This window comes from Platalea leucorodia (genome assembly GCF_965183815.1).
Source record: "Platalea leucorodia genome assembly, chromosome: 3".
Lineage (NCBI taxonomy): Eukaryota > Metazoa > Chordata > Aves > Pelecaniformes > Threskiornithidae > Platalea > Platalea leucorodia.
Genome location: NC_138825.1, coordinates 26,169,826 through 26,188,813, shown reverse-complemented (window position 1 = coordinate 26,188,813; position 18,988 = coordinate 26,169,826). Strand labels below are relative to the sequence as shown.

The 18,988-nt window shown below is 40.7% G+C and overlaps 1 protein-coding gene across 14 annotated transcripts in view; it reads left to right on the top strand.

Annotated features, from left to right (window-relative positions):
* Positions 1–444: 444 nt before the first annotated feature.
* The window catches only part of RPS6KC1 (ribosomal protein S6 kinase C1), a 99,843-nt gene continuing 81,299 nt past the window's right edge, over positions 445–18,988 (top strand). For 12 of the 14 annotated variants that reach the window (XR_014227792.1, XR_014227793.1, XR_014227794.1 and 9 more), the window contains exons 1-3: positions 445–602; positions 5,365–5,400; positions 9,876–9,996. Coding sequence is in view for 4 of the 14 variants with exons in the window: in XM_082307942.1 (XP_082164068.1) it covers positions 498–602; positions 5,365–5,400; positions 9,876–9,996 (262 nt within the window). In the remaining 10 variants the exon portion in view is untranslated. Of the gene's footprint in view, positions 603–5,364; positions 5,401–6,289; positions 6,404–6,601; positions 6,718–9,875; positions 9,997–18,988 lie in introns of those variants that run through there. The other 2 variants (XR_014227797.1, XR_014227798.1) reach the window with 2 other exon arrangements.

Sequence of the window (18,988 nt, the reverse complement as noted above, 5' to 3'; positions counted from 1 at the left end):
TACCAGAGCCCCGGGAACAGGACGGGACTGCCGCCGGGCTGGATGATGCCACCGCGGCACCCTGGCCTCACCCACGCCGTGAAGACCTTCGGGCTCTGGCAAAGGCGGCCACATCCAAGCCGCCTGTTGGGAACCGGGGACACTCAAAACCGGCAGCTGGAAGCGATGTGGGAGGGAGAGAGCCCGGCCAGACCGGGGCCTGCCCAGCACCGTGGCGGCTGCGGTGCCCGGGCACCGCTCGGAACCGCCGCGGCGCCCGCCTCTGGGTCGGCCCCGGCCCCGGCCCAGCCGCCAAACACCCGCAGCAGCGCCCGGGCGGCGGCCGTGAGCCGCCCGCCCTGCTGGGGCGGAGGCGGCGGCCGGGCGGGGCTCCCCGCGGCGGGGCGGGACCGGCCGGGCCCCCGGCGCCGCCCGGGCGGGGCGGGGCGTTGCTGGGCGCCGCTTCCGCCTGGGTCGGGGCCCGGCGCGGCGGAGGCGGCCGTGTGGCGGGGGGCAGCATGCTGAGCCCGCGGGAGCGCGGCGGGGACCTGGCCCGCTTCTACACGGTGACGGAGCCGCGGCGGCACCCCCGCGGGCACACCGTCTACAAGGTCACGGCGCGGGTGAGTCAGCGCCCGGCCGGGCCTCGGCCCCGGCCCCGGCCTCGGCCTCCTCCGTGCCGGCTGCCCGGGCCGCCGCCCTGCCCCTCGCCTCCTCAGGTCCCCGCGGCCGGCCCGCCCGTTTTCGGGTCTTGGAAGTCGCCGCTGTGTGCGGGAATGGAGCTTGCGGCCGGGCTGCCGACGGGGATCCCGGCTGCCCTGCGCGGATCGGGCCGGTGGCGACGTGGAAACCCGCCCTGAGGGACACGGGTGGGAGGGCGGGAAGGGTCGGACACGGCGGCCTCTCCTGAGCTGAGCCTCGGTCCCCTCCTGCAAAGCTGTCGCTTCACGTAACGGTGTAATTGCCTCAAAGGCGCTTTGCAGTTAACTGTCAATTTCTTTCCTGTTTGTTGCAGGGCGTAGGAGAATAGCTTAACACCAAACAACTCTGTCTTTTTCTCCCCCCCCCCCCCCCCCCCTTCACCCCAAAACCTCTTTGGGTGGGGTACAGCGGAATTGCTCTGTCTTCCCGCCCGCCCCACGGTGCAGTCAGCTCCGGATGAAAAACGAGGGAGCAGCGTGTGTAGGTGCAGCACGCCCACGCTGGAAGCACAGCGCTGTTCGAACTGAAAATTTAGGCAGCCCCTTTCTGAAGGGCTGCGCGTGCCTCGTGTTCAGCCCCACTTGGGCAGAAGGGGGTCTGGGTGGGTAAGAGGCCTAGTAGGAGGAGAAGGAAAGCTGAAGCAGATCAATGGGTATTGGGAGAGCTGGCTTGGTGCTAGTTTTGCTGAAAGCTCCTTCTGTTCCCCTAGGGAAATTTCTTGCTTCCTTTTCTCCTCCACTTTCCTGTTTAAGTGAAAGAGGGAGGGATAGTAAGTAGATACGTGGAGACAGGTGTAAGAGGGGTGGGAGTTCAGGTCACAGGTATGCTGGGGTATAGTGAGAGCATCAGGAAGGGTCACAGAGGGACAGAGTTTATTTCAGTGACCTGTGATCTTCTTGTTACTGCAGCTGTAGACGTTCTGCCTGTGAGAGCAATGTACATTCATATGCACCCTTCCCTTAATTGAAAGAATACAGTGTTCTGTATCTGTGTGTATATATATATTATAGCTATCAGGTTGTTCGAATATGATCACTTTGCATGACTTGGGAAATCAAATTTTTTTTTTTTTTTGTCAAATATATGTATACAAGCCCACCAAACATAAATATGGGGCATGTTTTAAAACATTCTTTTTAGTCCAATATAATGTATTTTTTAAGAAGAAAAAAAAGTTGTCTTTCCCTATGAGATTTTAATCTAAAAAGCCTTTGCTGAGATAAGTGCAAGGAAAACAGTGCCTTCAGGTCTTTCTGCCGTAGCTCATGATGGGCTAAGTGTGTGTATGTGTCTTAAAAAGTTGTGTCAGTGTGATGGGGAGCAATAGGAATGAGTCAAGACTTCAGCTTATTTTATTCCAGTGACTTTGTTCTTACTGGTGGAAGTGAGTTAAAATGCTCTGTGGTATTTTGGTTTATGCAGGATTGTTGAAGAGCAAGTTGTGGCTAACTAGTGAGGAATGTCACTCTTTCTCCATGTCCCATAACTTGTAGATGCTCTGGTGCTTTCCCAAGCGAGGCAGTGCAGAATCAGGCGGTGTGCTCACTACGCATGGTTTAGTACAGAGCAAGGAGCTGATCAGTCTGTGAGCTCTCCAAATTAGACTGAGCAAACCAGAGATCACTAGTTCTTCAGTGTGTTTTGATATTTAAAATCCTCAAAGTGAAAAAATATTTCTCTTTTATGCAGCAAAGGATGCTTTGGATTTACAAATGTAGAAGTCTAAATAACTTTTGTTTCAGTAGGGCTCTCTCTGGTAATCTGTTACATAGTACTTGAAGTGAGGATTTGGGGAACTAGATGCTGAACAAAATGATTTAAAAATAGTTAAATGTACATATCTCTTACCCTCCCTTTTTCTCTCCTCCTGTTCCTCCCTCCTGTTCCTGCAGTGATCTGGCTCCACAGTTGATATCACAGCACTACAGCTGTATTTGCTGATCTGATGCTCAGCAACTTTGCGGGCCCGCCAGGAAAAAAGTGAGGTGGATCATCCCATTGTATTGAATATCCTTCTGGCTGAGATCTAGGGTGCTCAGTACCTGCTAGTGGAGATTTCTGGTTGCTTTCAGTGGTGTATGAGTGAATACTTTGTGAAATGAAGTTAAAGGAACTTTCTGTTCCAATATAATGAGAGATTAATAATCGTGGATGAGAAAGCACTTGTTTAGTGTGGTCTAAACATCTGACCAAAAGGCACAGCTACTCATGCAGTCTCTTAGGAGCGCTAAGGGGGGCCTATCCGTATTGCAGATTTTTCTTAAAAAATATATTTGTATAGTAAAGAATATATATTTTATTTACTTGTAAACTGTGAAATAATTTAAGTGCCAACAAGATTAAATAAATATTGGGGTTTTTTTGTATCTGTTTCCAAAGGCTAAAGAACAGAAAGAGATATTGGCAAGTTGTAATACTAGGAGTGTTCTTCAGTGATATCTGAAAATATAGGCCACTAATAAAAGGTCAGCTAATTTAGAAGATTGCAATTATTAATGATAATTAAAATTCTAATGAGTTCTGTTGGGTATTTGCAGGTCAGACAAGGAACAGAATAATCTGAAATACTTTTTTTGATGGTGAGGATCCATGTAGGATCTCTGTTTTCAGAGCCTAACACAGTAATTATGCATTGCTTAGCTCATTCGTGGGTATCCTAATGATATTTTAAAAAATAGATTAAAGTTGCTTGCATTATAGATCTACAGAAGGAGCTGACTGCATTGATCCTTGTGGGAGGATTAAAAAAGTGCACTGAAAATTTGGGGGATTGGATCATCTTTGCCAAGTCTCTAGGTTGATTATAGGTTGGATTGAAGGGGCAGACCTCTTCTGAGGTTGACCTTCAGAAAAGGATATGAAGAACAAAGTAGGACAACACATAAATTACTGCGTACTGACTTAAAGTTGGCATGGCTGGTACATATAGAAGGCAATGTAACATTAGAACAAGTGTGAAACAGGGCCTCTGGGTTTTATTCCAGATTCTTACTAACTGGCTGGGTAATTACTCATCTCTCTGGGTCTCCTTCTGCCCATCTGGTAACTTACCTAGCTGCCAAAACTGTTGCAAGGCTTTAACTAAAGGTGAACTGCAAAGCAAAACAGTTGGTGTGTGCCCTTTGGTGTTCTTCTGTGATGTGTAGCCATGCCTATGATATCTTCTTCCCCCAGCTCTGCAGGCTCCTTACATCAAGTACGCCAGCTATTAGAAAAGAAGGTTAGAAATATTTTACAAATTGTACATCTGAACTGTCTGGTAGTGAATGAAGGAGCAACGGCCTCCAAGGTTAAAATTTGGTAAAGTTGCCAAACGTTAGATTACTCAAGAGTGAGGAAAAGTTGAGGAAGGTTTTATCAATGTAGACTACGCTGGAAGAAGAGGACTTTGATGTGTAAGGTGAGAGAAAGAACTTAGACTTGTGAAGGAAAATGTTGTAGGTCTTTTTTGGGGATTGCTAGAGAAGGTAACACTTCTCTTTTCTGTCCTGTCTCCTCCAAAATGTGTGAAGGATTACAGTGGCTGGTCTGTGTAGTAAACTGATGTTACGAAATCTGGGAGGCTTTGGCAAGGATTCTTGAAAAATGAAAGGGAGGAAGAGAGCTAGTTTGTGGGGAGCATGAGGGGTATGTTGTTGTCCCTTAGCAAGAGGAGAGTGTAGATTCAGTGACTTCCATCTTAGAGCAACAGCTGCGTGGTGCTTGCCGTACAGCGGGATGGCATTCTAGTCTCTGGGGTGCAAGTGGCATGGACTCCTCGCGCTTGCCTATATGCATCACCTATTCACAGCATTAATTATTCTGGGGTGTGTCAGTGTGTGAGTAGTCTCAGTCCGGATTGAGAATGCCCTATTTTCCTTTAGCTAACAATAGGCTAATTATTTTGTTAAACAGCTTTGGCTGAGTTATAATGAAGGATATACTGACTTGCACAAGATAATTGCAGTTATGAATTAAAGATGTCTTGATTTGATTTGTCTGTTTGCGTGGATATGCTCTTACTGCTATTTATAAGCCCAATACAGAACTTGGATTACAAAGGCTTTTGCGATCAATATTTATTAAAAGAAAAAAAAAAAATCTTGACAAAATACAGGCTTCTTTATGGTGTGTAGCCAAGCCTCGTTTTCACTGCAATTTTCCTCTGGACAAAGTCATTTATAATTAATTAGGCAAAGAGTGTTTAAGGAGAAACAAATACACAAGGATAGAGTCAGACATGTGTGCGCATTGATGGCTGTAAGTAAAGTAGGAATACTGTCTTAGTAAGTGCAAAGCTTCACATTTACAGTGAGGTTGCGTGCAGCTTAGATTAAGCCAAGTATCCTTAATTAGCTCCGCTTATTGGGAGTAATATGAATTAATAGGAAGAGACTGGAAAGATGATGGGGGATGTGCTCTACGTAGCTTTGTTTTGTGAGATGCCTTCTGTGCCATTCTGCCTAGAATGTACGTCTTTATTTCTAATCACAGCGTCTGACTCTGCTGCTAAAATACCTCACCGTGTTGTATTTGGATATTAGACTTCTCTAAAACTAAATGAAAGCATCTCTGAGCACAGAGGAATGTGGAACCATTTGCCTTTTTCCAGATTTTTCTCTTCGGCAGCAAATCATTGTGTGTTACTCTAACTTCCAAACTGAAAATCCAAGTGCTTATATGGTTTTTTGTTTTGCTTTTCAGATTGTTTCAAGAAAAAATCCAGAGGATGTCCAGGAGGTAACAGTTTAAACTTGTGCAAATGTCTTTGTGTATCACAGTATGCCTTTTGAAGCATCTTTGATGTACTTTAGCAATTTCTGTGTGTTTTGTCATTGTAATTGAGCAAACAGGTTTTTGTATGTTTCCATTTGTCTTTGGCTTTCATAGTTGAAAACAGTAGCTAGTGTAACATGTTGCAATTCATCCCTCAGTGATGAATCGTGACTTGAAACACAGTCTTAGGGAGTAAAGTGTCTTTTGATGACAAAACTGCTTTGATAACTTTGCAAGCTCTTTTCTCAGGGCTGGAATTGGCAAATTGATGGTTACTTAACTCCTACTGGTAAAATTAGAGATCAGTCTACAATCCAAGTCTTAGGTCTCAGCTGTAGGTACTCTTTTCCTCTTTAACCAATACTTCACTGAAAAGCCTACATCGTTACTGTCTATTAGTGAAGAGGGAAAATGGAGGAGCATAGGAGTAGTTGAGAGAGATTAGACTGCAAGTCATGTATTACGGCTATCTCTCTGAGGCTCCTTAAGTATTTTCCAGTGATATACTTTGATAAAATTTTAAAGTTGCTTACTCTTTGCCTCTTCCGACAAGGCTCTGAATAAGGGTCTGCTGTATTCTTGTGCCTCTTTAATACCTCAAAAGACTGTCAGGAACCATTTTATTGAGACAAAGAAATATGTTATGCCTGTGTGGGTTGTAGGTTTAGTGGTTTTTTTTTGTTTTTTGTTTTTTTTTTTTAGATTAAAGAATTTTTTTTTCCTCTTGATTTCTTCTGGACAATTGACATTGATACTATTATACTATGTACATGCAAAATCTTCCTTCAAAAGCACAATCTTATGGCTTTTCAGACATTGTGTAACATATGCATATGTTCAATTTCTGGTGCAGTCTCTTACTACAGTTGAGGAGAACCTGGATAGTTGATGAAAGAAGAGCCCATAAATGAATTCATTGCATCTCTGTGTGGTCAAACATGAGTTACTGATTAGTGGCTTGGCAGAGGTGAGAATTGGCTAATACACCTAACACCCCTTTGTTGCATCCTTCTTTGAAATCTTGAGAATCAGACAAACATGAGCATTCATGCTTTTTGCATTCTTTTAATCTCTAGAAGATTAAAATAGCCTATCAGAGATGATCACGGATCTAGTTTTAGAACTGCATTACTGTAGTTTGTAGCTTGATGTTCACCTTTTCCAGGGAGACTCCTGAATTGAACCTATCCATGAGCACATTCTGCCATTACCTTAATCTTCATTTGTGGGAAAAACACTTTATAGCAGCTGTTGATGAACCATTCATCAGAAAAATATATTGTAAGTGTCCTTCAGCTAGAGTATTGAATGAATATATGTTACGTAGTTTTGAAACAATAGCAAAAGCATATCTTTTAGTCATTGCTTTGGTCATTGCTTTGATCTGTGGTGGCAGGTTAGCCGTGCAGGATTCCACAAACTCTAGTCCGTAAGAAGACTTAAATGTTCTATGAACTTGTTGATAATTGCCCTTTTCCACCCTTCACTATATCAAATTAATTATTTTGCATGTGATAGGATGTTAGGTGTAGTGTTATTCTATTATAAGCAAGCATCTGAAAGTTCCTAGTTATTAAAAGGAACATCCTAGATGGTAGTTGCCGTGAGGGTGAATTGTAGTCATAAACCCATCCAAGTTGGGAGCTTTTCTGTTATACTGGTTTCCTATGATAGAAAAAGAATTGTGGGCAGCCTTTGAAAGCAAAAGAACATGCTCCTAATCTGTTCCCACTGAAAATAAGTTTACCTCAGTTTTCCAAAATGCTCAATTAGAAATTCAATAGACAAAATTTTGTGCACACAACCACCCTGTTGCTTTACAATCTGTCTCATGCAACCCCCTTCCTGTACCCATATAGGACCATTAGCTGTGCCTGCCTACTCCTTCAGAAGTCTCTTTTAATGCCACGGCTGTGATGTTAATACATACATTACATATGTACAACTGTGTACTGTGACCTCAGCTCTGCTTGCCAGTTTTCTGTCACCTCTTTTAACTGCCCTTTGGGATACAAGCCTTTAATACAGCATCTCTCCCACTGCAGCCAGTTCAAGGTATCCTTGGCTGTTGTTGCTGGGACAGGAAGGAAGATAACCTTGTAAGGGTTTTCTTCTCAAAAGGATGAAAAAAGTTACTGTGAAGTTGTGCGTGGAGGAGTTAATAGATACAGAAAGGCTAGCGGACTTAACTTTAATTTCCTTGTTTCTGGGGCTTGGTGGTGGCAACATGGCATGTGAGGCGATTGTAGCTAGGGTAATCTTGGGAGTTTTTTTTCTCTTACTCATTCACGGAGGAGAAAGGGTTGTTCATTGTGGAACAGATGAGTCGCATGAGTTAATAGACATCTACTGGCTCTAGCCATGACAAGCACCTTATTGTATTACAAGTCTAACATATGTTTTATGATCCACTTGCTGTGCTTCGTTGGGCCTCAAAGTACAATGTGTCCTTCCGCCAAATCTGATTTCTAATGAGTATGTTAGAGTGGGAACTTTGCTAACTTTGCTGAGCCGCATGCATGCAAAGGCATGATTTCCGTGAGCTTGTGAAAGGTTTTAGGATGACCTTGACTGCTTTTGCTATGCAAGCTGCTTATGGATATTTATTTTTTTCCTCTTGGCTATTGAGAGATCACTTGCAGCAGTAAAAAATGATATGTTTTTAGTGGAACAGAATCTCATGCTCTTATTTTCTGGCAGCTCTTCACATTGTCTCCAAGTACTGACAATACAGTAACTTGATGTTTCAAGACTTCACCATCTTAAGCAATTTTATGTTCTATATGCACACCGCTCAAGAAATGCTAATCATCCACTTTCTGGATATTGAATTAGACGGAAGTACAGCATTGAAAAATTACTGTTTGTGATAGCAAAATCACTACTTGGCCTTCTTGAGAGATTCTGATTTTTCTTCCTTTGTCTGTTGAACTCCACCAAGTACTAGTTGTAATTGAGTCCTGGCAATGTGTGCACAATAGGTGCGTCTGAATCAGGACTGCTAGTTTCAGTATAGCTAAGTTTTATAAGGTGGATAGAGTGTTGCCATATTAAAGCTTTGCATAAGCACTGTTAACAGTCCTGTTACCTCATACCTGCATTGTTCTGTAGGTAGGACTTGCATCTGCTGAAACTTAGAAGGCCTCTGATCTTAGTGTTAAAAAAAACAAACCAAAAAACCCTCCAAAACCCCAACAAAACAACAACAACAAAACACCCCTCTAAAATTAAACCTTTTACTTAGCTCTAAATTGGGTTTGCCTGAGAAAAGTAGGTTTTTTTTAGTTGTGATGGGTCATGAGAAGGCAACCTGTGAAATCAGTCAGAAATACTTGGAATCTTTTAAATTGTCGTTAGTTGTATTAAGCTATTTGAGCCATTTGACTGATGGAACCCCGGAATCAACTGCTGAACGCATTTCAGTCTCTCTTTTTTTTTTTTTTTTTTCCCCTGTTCTACTTTAATCACTTTATATTAGTGTTGAGGTTTATTCTGTGGCTTACTGAGTCTGACCAAAAATGAGACCAAGATATAAAATGTCTTTGTTCTTTTTTTTCATCCTGATAGCAAACCTGTTAGCAGTCAAGTGTAAATTGTATTGCTCAGTTCTTTCCCTGGCCTGATTTTCCTATTGGGTTCTCCTCCTTCCTTGAATGGAAAGAATTCAAAGAATGGGATGGAAGAAGGGTAAGGTAGATACCTGGCTGGGAGGAACCTGGCTGGTTCCTTTCCTGGATGACTGCTGCTTTCTGGAAAGAATGGATCAGGAAAAGCTGGTGTAATGAACCAATGCTCTTTTTGCATTCCCGAAGTTGGAGATTTTGTCTAGATTACAAAAGGAACGTATTAAATTTTTGATCAGGGTTGTTAGTAATAAACCATTTAAAATGTGGGCTTGCATTTACACCTGATCAGCATTTTACATAAACAAATTACGAGCTGGTTTGTAGTCCTGGGTGCTTAATGTGCTGTCCTTAAGAATCCCTTACTTGTATTGATTTCTCTTCCCTCGTTTTCTCTTTTGCTGTTGTGTCTCTTCCCCATACCTGCAGCTGCACCAAGCACAGCATGCTGTTGCGTGTTGGATAGTGCAACACTACTTATTCAGCGTTTTTTCCTCTCTTACTGTTTCCCTGTGTAGCTCTGGATCTCGGTGTGACTGAAACAGTGCTGCCTTTGCCCTGTTTCCTTCTTTCAGCTTTTACTTAGTTTTTTTTTTTCCTGTGCATTGTAGTCTTGTTAGTCAAAATGGGGGTTGAGGACAGATAATGACCACTTTTTTAAATGGTTGTTACAGTTGGCAGTTCAGATTTTATATTTTTGTTAAACACATTTGCTGAAGGTAGTGGTCTGATTTGCTTAAAAAAAATGTATTTATGATGTGATGCAATGCGAACAATGAACCTCACTACTCCTTCTCTCCCCTTTCTTTGCTTCAGATAGTCGTTTGGAAGAGATACAGTGATTTTAAGAAACTGCACAAAGATCTCTGGCAAATTCATAAAAACCTATGCAGACATACAGAACTCTTTCCACCTTTTGCCAAAGCAATAGTATTTGGTAAGCATAATTTCTTCCTGACTTGCTGAAATTCTTTGCTAACTCGGTATCTATAAATACATTTTGTTTTGTAGCCGCATAGAACTCTTTTCCATGTGCTTTTACTACTCAGCTTTTTGGTTTGTTGGTTCTTACTTGCAGGTGTGCTGGTATAGCTTGATACTTTCATTTATTTTTTTAACAGTGGTAGTTATATTCTTGCTCCCATGTTAGAGATATTACCTCAGATATTTATTGATTTATATGTTCTGTATCTTTAAAATGTACATTCCCTGTTTTCAGGAGCATAAAGTCTATATTAGCTTTGTGAACAGCACTTGAACAATGAACAGAGGTTTTTATATATGAGCTGTCTGTGATTTTTAGTGATGAGTTATAGTAAAGTATCAAGCGGTTGTTGCAGAAAATAATTTTTTATTTTAGGAATTTGATTGTAATTATCAATTTTATCTAGCTAGGCTTTTGAGTTCAGTTTTACATATAACAGTTCACTATTTCACCAGAACAACCTGTAAGAGGATTGTGACTCTACATGAGAAATACATGGCAAAAAGTAATTAGCTCTTAAAAGCCAAAGGTCTTAACTTAATCCTGATGTATATGTCATCATGAATGAGCTATAGGTGGACTTTCAGTGAAGTGGTATGACTCCATATAGGACTCCATCTACCACACTTCTTTTTAGCAGTGTGTTGTACCTATTTTAGTGGTGGGGGTTGTTTGTTGTTTAGCACGTGTTCTTTGTGTTTAGCACAAACTGTTGCTGTTTTTTTTGGTGTGTATATATCATACAATATCCAATGGAGTTTTAAGCGTTTTACAGCATTTTTTAATGTGTCCAGCATGTTTGGCGCCTTTTTTGCATGCATCTACCACGTGCTTTGTGAGTGTTCCTGAGGTGTTTCTAAGGTGTTGCTAACTGTCCAGAATGGGTTTGATGCTTTTTGGTGTACATCTACCATGTGCTTTTGAGCCTTTTTTCCAAGTATTTTAATTTTTCAGATGTCCAACAAGTGTTCGGCATTTCTTTGCATGCATCTACCATGCACTCTTGGTTTGGTTTGGTTTTGGGTGAGCTTTTTGGTTTCTAAAGTGCTTTTGGGTTACTAAGGCATTTCCATGGCATTTATGAGTTGTTCTAGTGTATTTTTTTTTTTTTTAAAACATCCAGCCTCTATTTTATGCTTTTTTTTCTGCTATGCACCTAGCATGGTGTTTGGTGTGTTTTGGTTTTTTGGCATGCATCTCCCATGTGCTTTTTTTTTTTTTTTTTTTTTTTTGACAAGGTTTCTGATGTGGATTTCGGGTATATTTTTGTTGTGTTTTTTGGTTCCTAAGGCATGGCTGCGGTGTTTTTTGTGTCCAGGATTTCTTTGGTGGTTTTTTGGCATGCATATACCACACAGTTTTCTGTGGGTGTTCAAGTGTTCAGCTTGTTTGGCCCTTTTTTTGTGTGTGTCTGCCACTTGTTTTTTGAGAGTTTCTAAGGCATTGCTAACAGTCCAGGATGTGTTTGGTGCTTTTTCGTGTGCATCTACCATGTGCTCTTTTTTGGTCGGTTTTTCAGTTTCTAAGGCATTTTTTGGGTTACTAAGCCATTTCTATGGGTTTACAAGTTGTTTTAGTGTTGTTTGTTTGTTGGTTTTTTGGTTTTGTTTTTTTTTTTTAAGCATCCAGCCTGTGTGTTTGGTTTGTTTGGTTTTTTTTTGGGGTGGGGTAGGGTTTTTTTGTATGTACCTTGTGTGGTTTTGAGCATCCAGCATGTTTGGCGTTTTTGTCAAACATCTACCATGTGCTCTCTTTTTTGGCAAGGTTTTTGGTGTGAATTCTCTGCTTTTTTTGGCATGGTTTTTGGTTCCTAAGGTGTTGTTGCAGTGTGGGTTTTTTTTTTTTTTTTTTTTTTTAGTGTCTAGCATTTCTTAGGTGTAGCTTTTTTTCCTGAATATACCACATGATTTTTGGTGGTATTTTAAGCATTTTTCAGCATTTTTTAACATGTCCAGCATGTTTTGGCATTTTTTTGGCATGCATCTACTGCGTGCTTTTTGAGTGTTTCTGAGGCGTTTCTAAGGTGTTGCTAACTGTGCAGAACAGATTTGGTGCTGCTTTTTAGTGTTTGTTTTTAAGTGTCCAACATGTTTGACATTTCTTTGTATGCATCTACCACATGCAATTATTTGGGCATTTTAATGGGTTTTTAAAAAAGCATCTGACATGTTTGGCCTTTTTTGGCATGAATCTACCACATGCTCTTTTGTGATATTGTTTTTGGCAGGCTTTTTCGTTTCTAAGATGTTTTGGGGGGGGCTTTTCAGTTTGTGAGGGTTTTTTTTGGGGTTCCTAAGGCATTTCCATGGAGTTTACAAGTTGTTTTCATGGTTTTTTTTATTTAAGTATCCAGCCTGTGTTTATGGGTTTTTGTATGCACCTTGCATGGTGGTTAGCGTCTAGCATGTTTGGTGTTATTTGGCATGCGTCTACTGAGTGGTCCTTTTTTTGGCAAGGTTTCTGGTGTGGATTTGGGGCATTTTTAGGTGTGGTTTTGTTTCCTGGAGTGTTGCTAGAGCGTTCTTTCTGTCCAGGATTTCTTTGGTAGTGGTTTTTTTTTGTGTGTGTGCATACACTGCATGATTTTCAGTGAGTTTTTAAGAGTTATTCAGTGGGTTTTTTTGTGTGTTCAGTATATTTGGTGGTTTTTTGGCATGCGTCTACCGCCTGCAATTATTGGGCATTTTAATGGGGTTTTAAGCTTCCAACATGTGTTTGGCATTTTTTTGGCATGAGTCTACTATGTGCTTTTTTTTGATGTAGTTTTTGGCAGGCTTTTCAGTTTCTAAGGTGTTTTTGGGTGGGCTTTTCAGTGTCTAAGGCATTTTGGGGTTATTAAGGCCTTTCCCTGGTGTGTACCAGTTGTTTCAGTGTGGTATTTGGGTTTGTTTCTTTTGTTTTTAAGCATCCAGTCTGTGTTTAAGGTTTTTGTATGCACCTTGTGTGGTGTTTAGTGTCCAGCCTGTTTGGCATTTTTTTGAATGCATCTACCATGTGCTCTTCTTCTTGGCAAGGTTTCTGGTGTGGATTTTGCATGGTTTTCTTGGTGTGGGTTTTGGTTCCTAAAGCGTTGCCATGGCACATTTGACATTGCTGCGATGATGTTTTGAGCGTCCAGCATGTTTGGCGTGTTTTGGCATGCATCTCCCATGCACTTTTTTTTTGCCGAGGTTTTTACACCTTTTTAAATTTTTTTTTTTGTTAGTTTCTGAGGCGTTGCTGCAGTGTTGTTTTCCATTGCCACGGTGTTTCTAAGAAGTTTTGATGGGTTTTTTAACACAGCACACTTAAGGCATTTTTTTTGGTGTGCATCTATGATGTGCTTTTAAGTGTTTCTAGCATCCAGCATCGGTTTGGCTTTTTTTTTTTTTCATCCTGCTACCATGTGCTTTTTTGTATTTTTTCCATATTTCTTGCTGAACACTAAAAATGCTAAAACGCGTTTGGTGTTTTTTGGCATGCACGTAGTGCATGCTTTTGTGTGTATTTGCACATTTTCCATGCATTATGCCTGTTTTCCATGTTTATTGCCATGCATGTTTTTGCATGTTTTTTCCATGTGTTGTGCACATTTTAGCATCCAGCCAATCTTTGTGTTTTGGCATGCATCTAGTGCCTGTTTTTACACGTTTTTGTATGTAGCATTTTTAAAAGTTTTACTGGTGTTGGGCATGCATCTACTGCATATTTTTCCACGTTTTTCCCGTGTTGCATATTAGCATGTTTTAGCATCCAGTGTTTGTTTTGCATGTTTTGGCATACATGTGTTGCATGCTTGTGCATGTTTTTTGCCCTGCGTCACAGTTTTAGCATGTCTTAGTGTCCAGTATGCTTTTAGTGTGTTTTGGCATGCGTTGACTACATGCCACACGTGGAAAAATGTGCAAAAAATATTTTTAGCATTTTTGCATGCATTTAGCATAAGCTTTTTTTGCACTTGTGGGCCCTAGCATTTTTTTGTGTGTGTTTTCTATATTTTTAGGGTTTTTTTTTGTATTATTCTTTTTTGTCGTAGTATGCTTTTTGGCGTGAGTTTTTTTTGACATTTACTATTACTTCGGGGTAGTCAAGCCTGTCAGTTTGGAAAGCACCAAAATTGAGGTTGTTTAGTCAGCCTTTTTTCCACCACTTTATGTCACAGCACTATAATACTGCCCGGGGTTATGGTACTGTAGCAGTATTTGCTGGCTGCCCTCCTTTGCCTTGAGTGCTGGTGAAACCCTATAAAACTCCCCCGGAGGCAAAACCTCAGCCTGGAAAGCACAAATTTTCCTTTTGGTGTTTCAGGACCAAATACTGCCACAGACTTGTAATTTTTGCTACTTAGTGGTACTGTGTTTATTCTTGATGACTGCTGCATGTAGGCATGGCGCTGAGATGCTTTAAAGAATATGCTAACATAAACAGCTTTGAACAAGTTGAAGTTAGCTTATAACCCAAGTCCAAACTGCCCCTACAGCTTTGGGGGAGCCTTTGACTTAACCCCTTGTTGTGTGGACTGGCTAAGTGTAATACAAGGAAGCTGAACTCTGACGCAAATTTCAAGGTTCTCTGCACAGAGCTGGGTGAAATTCCTCGTTTAAATAGTCTTTCACATCAGCTAAATTGTTTCCAGCTTTTATGGCTTTTTATTTTTGCTTATTTATGAAGTTGGAAGCGGGGTAAGTTTCGGTGCTATGTCAGAACTTGCGCACTAATGGTTAAATAGAGAATGTAGTATTAGTTTCATCCTGAGATGATTTTATATCTGATTTACAGAGTAGAGTGCTCACCGGCCAAGTTATTTAAAAAGCTAATATTTGCAAAGCATGATTTAATTTCGGGTAGAAGATATGATAGCTATTCATAGGGGAGGAAAGAGAGGGGTAAAAAGAAAAGAAAATCAGAGTAGAAGAGAGTATGGGCTTCTAATATCTTAAATAATTTCAAATTGCCAGAAATGTAAATTAGCTGTTTTTACACTAGCTCTGTAAGCAAGGGAAGAATTGAGTGAAATCCCTTCTGAAAGGCATCCTTCTTCTATTGTATTTGCTGAACAAAAGTGGCTGCAATGTACATTGTAAAAGAAGGAAATCTACGGGAAATATTCAGTGTAGTTATTTACAAAAAGCACTTTGAAATTAAAAATAAACCAAACCAAAACCCGCTACATTTGAATGCAGCTGAGCCACAGAAGAATACAGGAAAGAGGAGGTAATGTAAAAACAAATTTTAAACATAGCTGAAAGGAACAGAAATGTCTGACTCTTCAATTTAGGAATTATTTTTCTATTTAAAGCATAAAATTTTACTGTGTATTCTTCCATCTCGCTTCTACACATAATAGCTGCTGTTCTATTTTAATTTAAAGCATTTATTGTCAGATCAGTCCTAGTATTTTTCTGTACTAGAGGGAAGATGTAATTTTAGTAGATTTTGAGTTTTTGGCAAACTTGTTTTCAGTCTCATTCAGTTAATGGTGAGCTGCAAGGTCCATCTCTATTAAGATCTTTTGTTTTCAAGCTGCTTTAATGGAGCATTTCTGCAGTGTTTCTTCCCTATGGTGATGTTCCACTTGTTGCAGCTTTTAAACTAGTTACTAATTAGCGTTTCCAGTAGTTGCTGGCAACTTGTTGATTTTTTTTTTTTTTGGATGTGAGTGCTTTAAATAACATATACATATTGTTTTGCGGAGAGTACGCTTTGCAAAATGAGCATTGGTGATCCTGACAGTCAAACTTACTTGTAGTAGGAGTGTTAAACCTGAGCAGAATCTCAAGTTCAGCATTCAGAGTTCCAGGAGATGGTGTGGAGAACTGAGATGTATTTAAAAACAAATGGATCATGCTATGCTTCCATATTTCATGCAACCAAAGACTTGCCACATCTGCAGAACTGAACTGCATTGCGTGTTTTACACCGTAGCTTTTGATAATTATAATGTGCAAGTGCATGTATTTTTATGCTGTTACAATAAAGCTGCTCACATCAAAGCATGAAACTTGTTATGGGTAGGAAAAAGAAATTGTTTCACTTTTTCTGCACTTCACTTGAACCTTTTCCACCCATCTTATGGAGAAAACATAATGGCCTCAAGCATGGGAATCTAAAATGTGCTAACAGATCTAGCTGTTAAAGCTTCTCTGAATTGTTATGCAGCAATTATGATACCTATTTCTGGGAAGTGATTACTCTCCTTCCATAGTATGCATCAACATAATTTCTTCAGTATTTTCAAACTATTTTTTTGTTGGACACTCTAAGTATTCCTATATGTTGGCTATACAGGGCATTTTACCAAAATACTGGTAAATCTCTACTCAGCATTTCTTTATCTAACAACTGTAGAAATGTACTCTAGTGTAAAAAATACTTTCCCTCCCGATGAAAAGAAACCAAAAAAACCCAGATATTGATAACTTGCTAGCAGTGAGTCAGAAAGCTGATTGACATTATAAAGCTCAGATAAGGATATTTTTTGGATTTGAAAACACCAAATGAAGTAGCATATTTAAGAATTAGGTGTCAGGTACAGTTGGAAGTGTTGTGAGAAACTAACTGAAACATGAACACAAACCTTGCTAGGTGTTTTGTTGTTCAGATCTGCTCCAGGAAATGGATTGTGGATTCTCTCTACAGGAATTTACATTTGGCTTCCTTGTATGTAAGAAATTCTGAATGAATCATTGCTGGAGGAATAGTAGAACTGTGCTAATGCATTTGTTATATGCTAAGATTGTAGCTGATGCTTCCTGCAACCCTGCAAAGACATGATCCCTATAACGAAGTTTCCGTGTGTCTGAGAGATGTAAAGAATAGTGGAAATAACATTGATTTAGGTGCAGGAAGACTTCCTGATAGACATTTTTGAAGAGTCAGCTGGGTATCTAAGCTCCTTTGAACATGTGATTGAGAAAGGTGATAATGAAAGTGTTGAGCAATATAAGATTGCTTGAAAGTATGAAAAAAGGGAGAGGGGGAAGGAGTTAGGCAGGGTTTGCTGGGAATGAAACCACCAGCAAGATGCCAGATAGTCTCTGAACAAACCAGTACTGAATTATGTTCTTCCTTCCCCCAAAGCCCTCTAGTTCTGTAAGTGATTGTCCTGATAGTGTATCGTGATGCTGATGAGCTGGAAAATGTGATGGTGACTAATGTTTCAATGGCTCTGTTCAAACATGTATTTTAACTTTTTTTTTTTTTTTTTAGCCCAGCTTCCTAAGAAAGTAAGGCTTATGTAATTGTGCTGTCAGAAAGTCAAGCCTCTTACTCATGTGGCTAATATCAGCTAAATTTGAGAGGGAAGGTGGTTGCAAACGTAATTACATTTCTGCAGAGTCTGTGAAACGGCAGCTGAGTAAGAAGAGAGCGTGTGCTGTGGTGCTACCAAGGGCCAGGCAGGCTCAGCTCATACCTGTGAGGTTTGCAGCTGCCTGGACAACTGGTGAATGCATGCTGGTCAGCCTGGCAGCGCTGGTCCTGACGTGTCCTGTCTGGTGCCCAGGGGAAGTACTGAGAAGACGTGGAAGAGGAAAGTTAGTTTTTATTGGATTTGATGAGAGAGTAGATCGGGGAGAGGGAGATCCCTGGGAAACCAGGAAAAATATCTTATAGAATTACTTGTTTGCAGAAGTTACCTGTTTCTGGCCTTGTTTGGTGTTTACTTCTTTGCAACTGATTTTCTGGTTCATTATAATAGTGTTCATGTTATTTTCTAGATTGATTTAATTGGCCCATGCTGCTGTGCTTTACTGAGGGAAGTTGTTTTTTATGATGTCCTATTTCGTGTGGAATGAAACAAAAACCCTAATGCACCCACAGTGTTGCTCTGAAGACGTAGGAAGTTTGATGAAGAGTTTAATAGAGCCTGATTTCAGTGTTGCCACTCAACGTGGTAGCATTGCCTTTGTCGCCTTTCTGCTTGCTTGTTGCTCGCTCTTTTGTGTGGCTGCTAATGTTTGTACAGCCGAAAGGGCAGGGTGAACAAGTCACGGAACCGATCCAGCTGAAAATTAGCCCAACGATGTCTTTCCTTTCCTTTCATGGAAGAATAACCCCCAAAAGCTTTGTTTGTGATCTTGTGAGTATGTGTGTGTCTTTCTAGTTTTATTTTCTTTTTTCTGGTACCACATGGGCAGGAGCTATTTACCCGAAGAATTTCTGGAAAGAATCCTGCTTTGATACTTTCTTCTGGGATTATGTTTTTGCTTGCTCTGAGTATAAATGAATTTTACTTCTGTAGTCAATGTTTCTTTTGTCCTCTTCAAAGGTTAATGCCACAGAGCTGTCACAGGTGGTTCTTATTTTTCTGGTCATGCTGTTACAGCAACACTGTTTCTTGAACTTGTCTTCCCAGTCCTTTTTTTCCCTCTGTATAGCTGTTCCAGTATCTGTTCCATTCTCCTCCAATTATTACTGTTAACCTCTGCTCTTTTCCTTTTGTAAACTTGTAACTATTTCAACAACAAAGTGATGTTGATATGAAAAGCTAAAAGAAGTTGTGTGCAATTGTGAAGAATGTGAATTTAAGGTAGCAATCCAAGGATTCTTTCTCCTGAGAAGCAAATCTCTCAGGTGAGCTGTGGGATTATTTTTTAAATAAGTTTTTTTCTAATTGGAATGTCTTGGGTGCTGGGTAGGGAAAAGGGAAGGATCATATGTTTTGGTAAATGAGCTGCTTCCCAGCTCTGCTTACCTCTTGAATCCAGGAGGAGATGAGACCCTGTCTGCATGGAGCTACTTCAGAGGAAAGCTTCAGTGCCTGGTAGCAGGGCTTCACCATCTCCCCTACACTCTGTCTCCTCCATAAATGGCACCTTGGAATTGCTGATCTGTTTGGGGTCTTTTAGCAATACTTCGTTTACTATCCGCTCATATTGTGCGTTGTTCTTGAGACTATGCGAAGGATGCTCAGCTCCGTACAGGATTTGGGCCGTAATCAAGGCTGACACTGACTGGCATATTG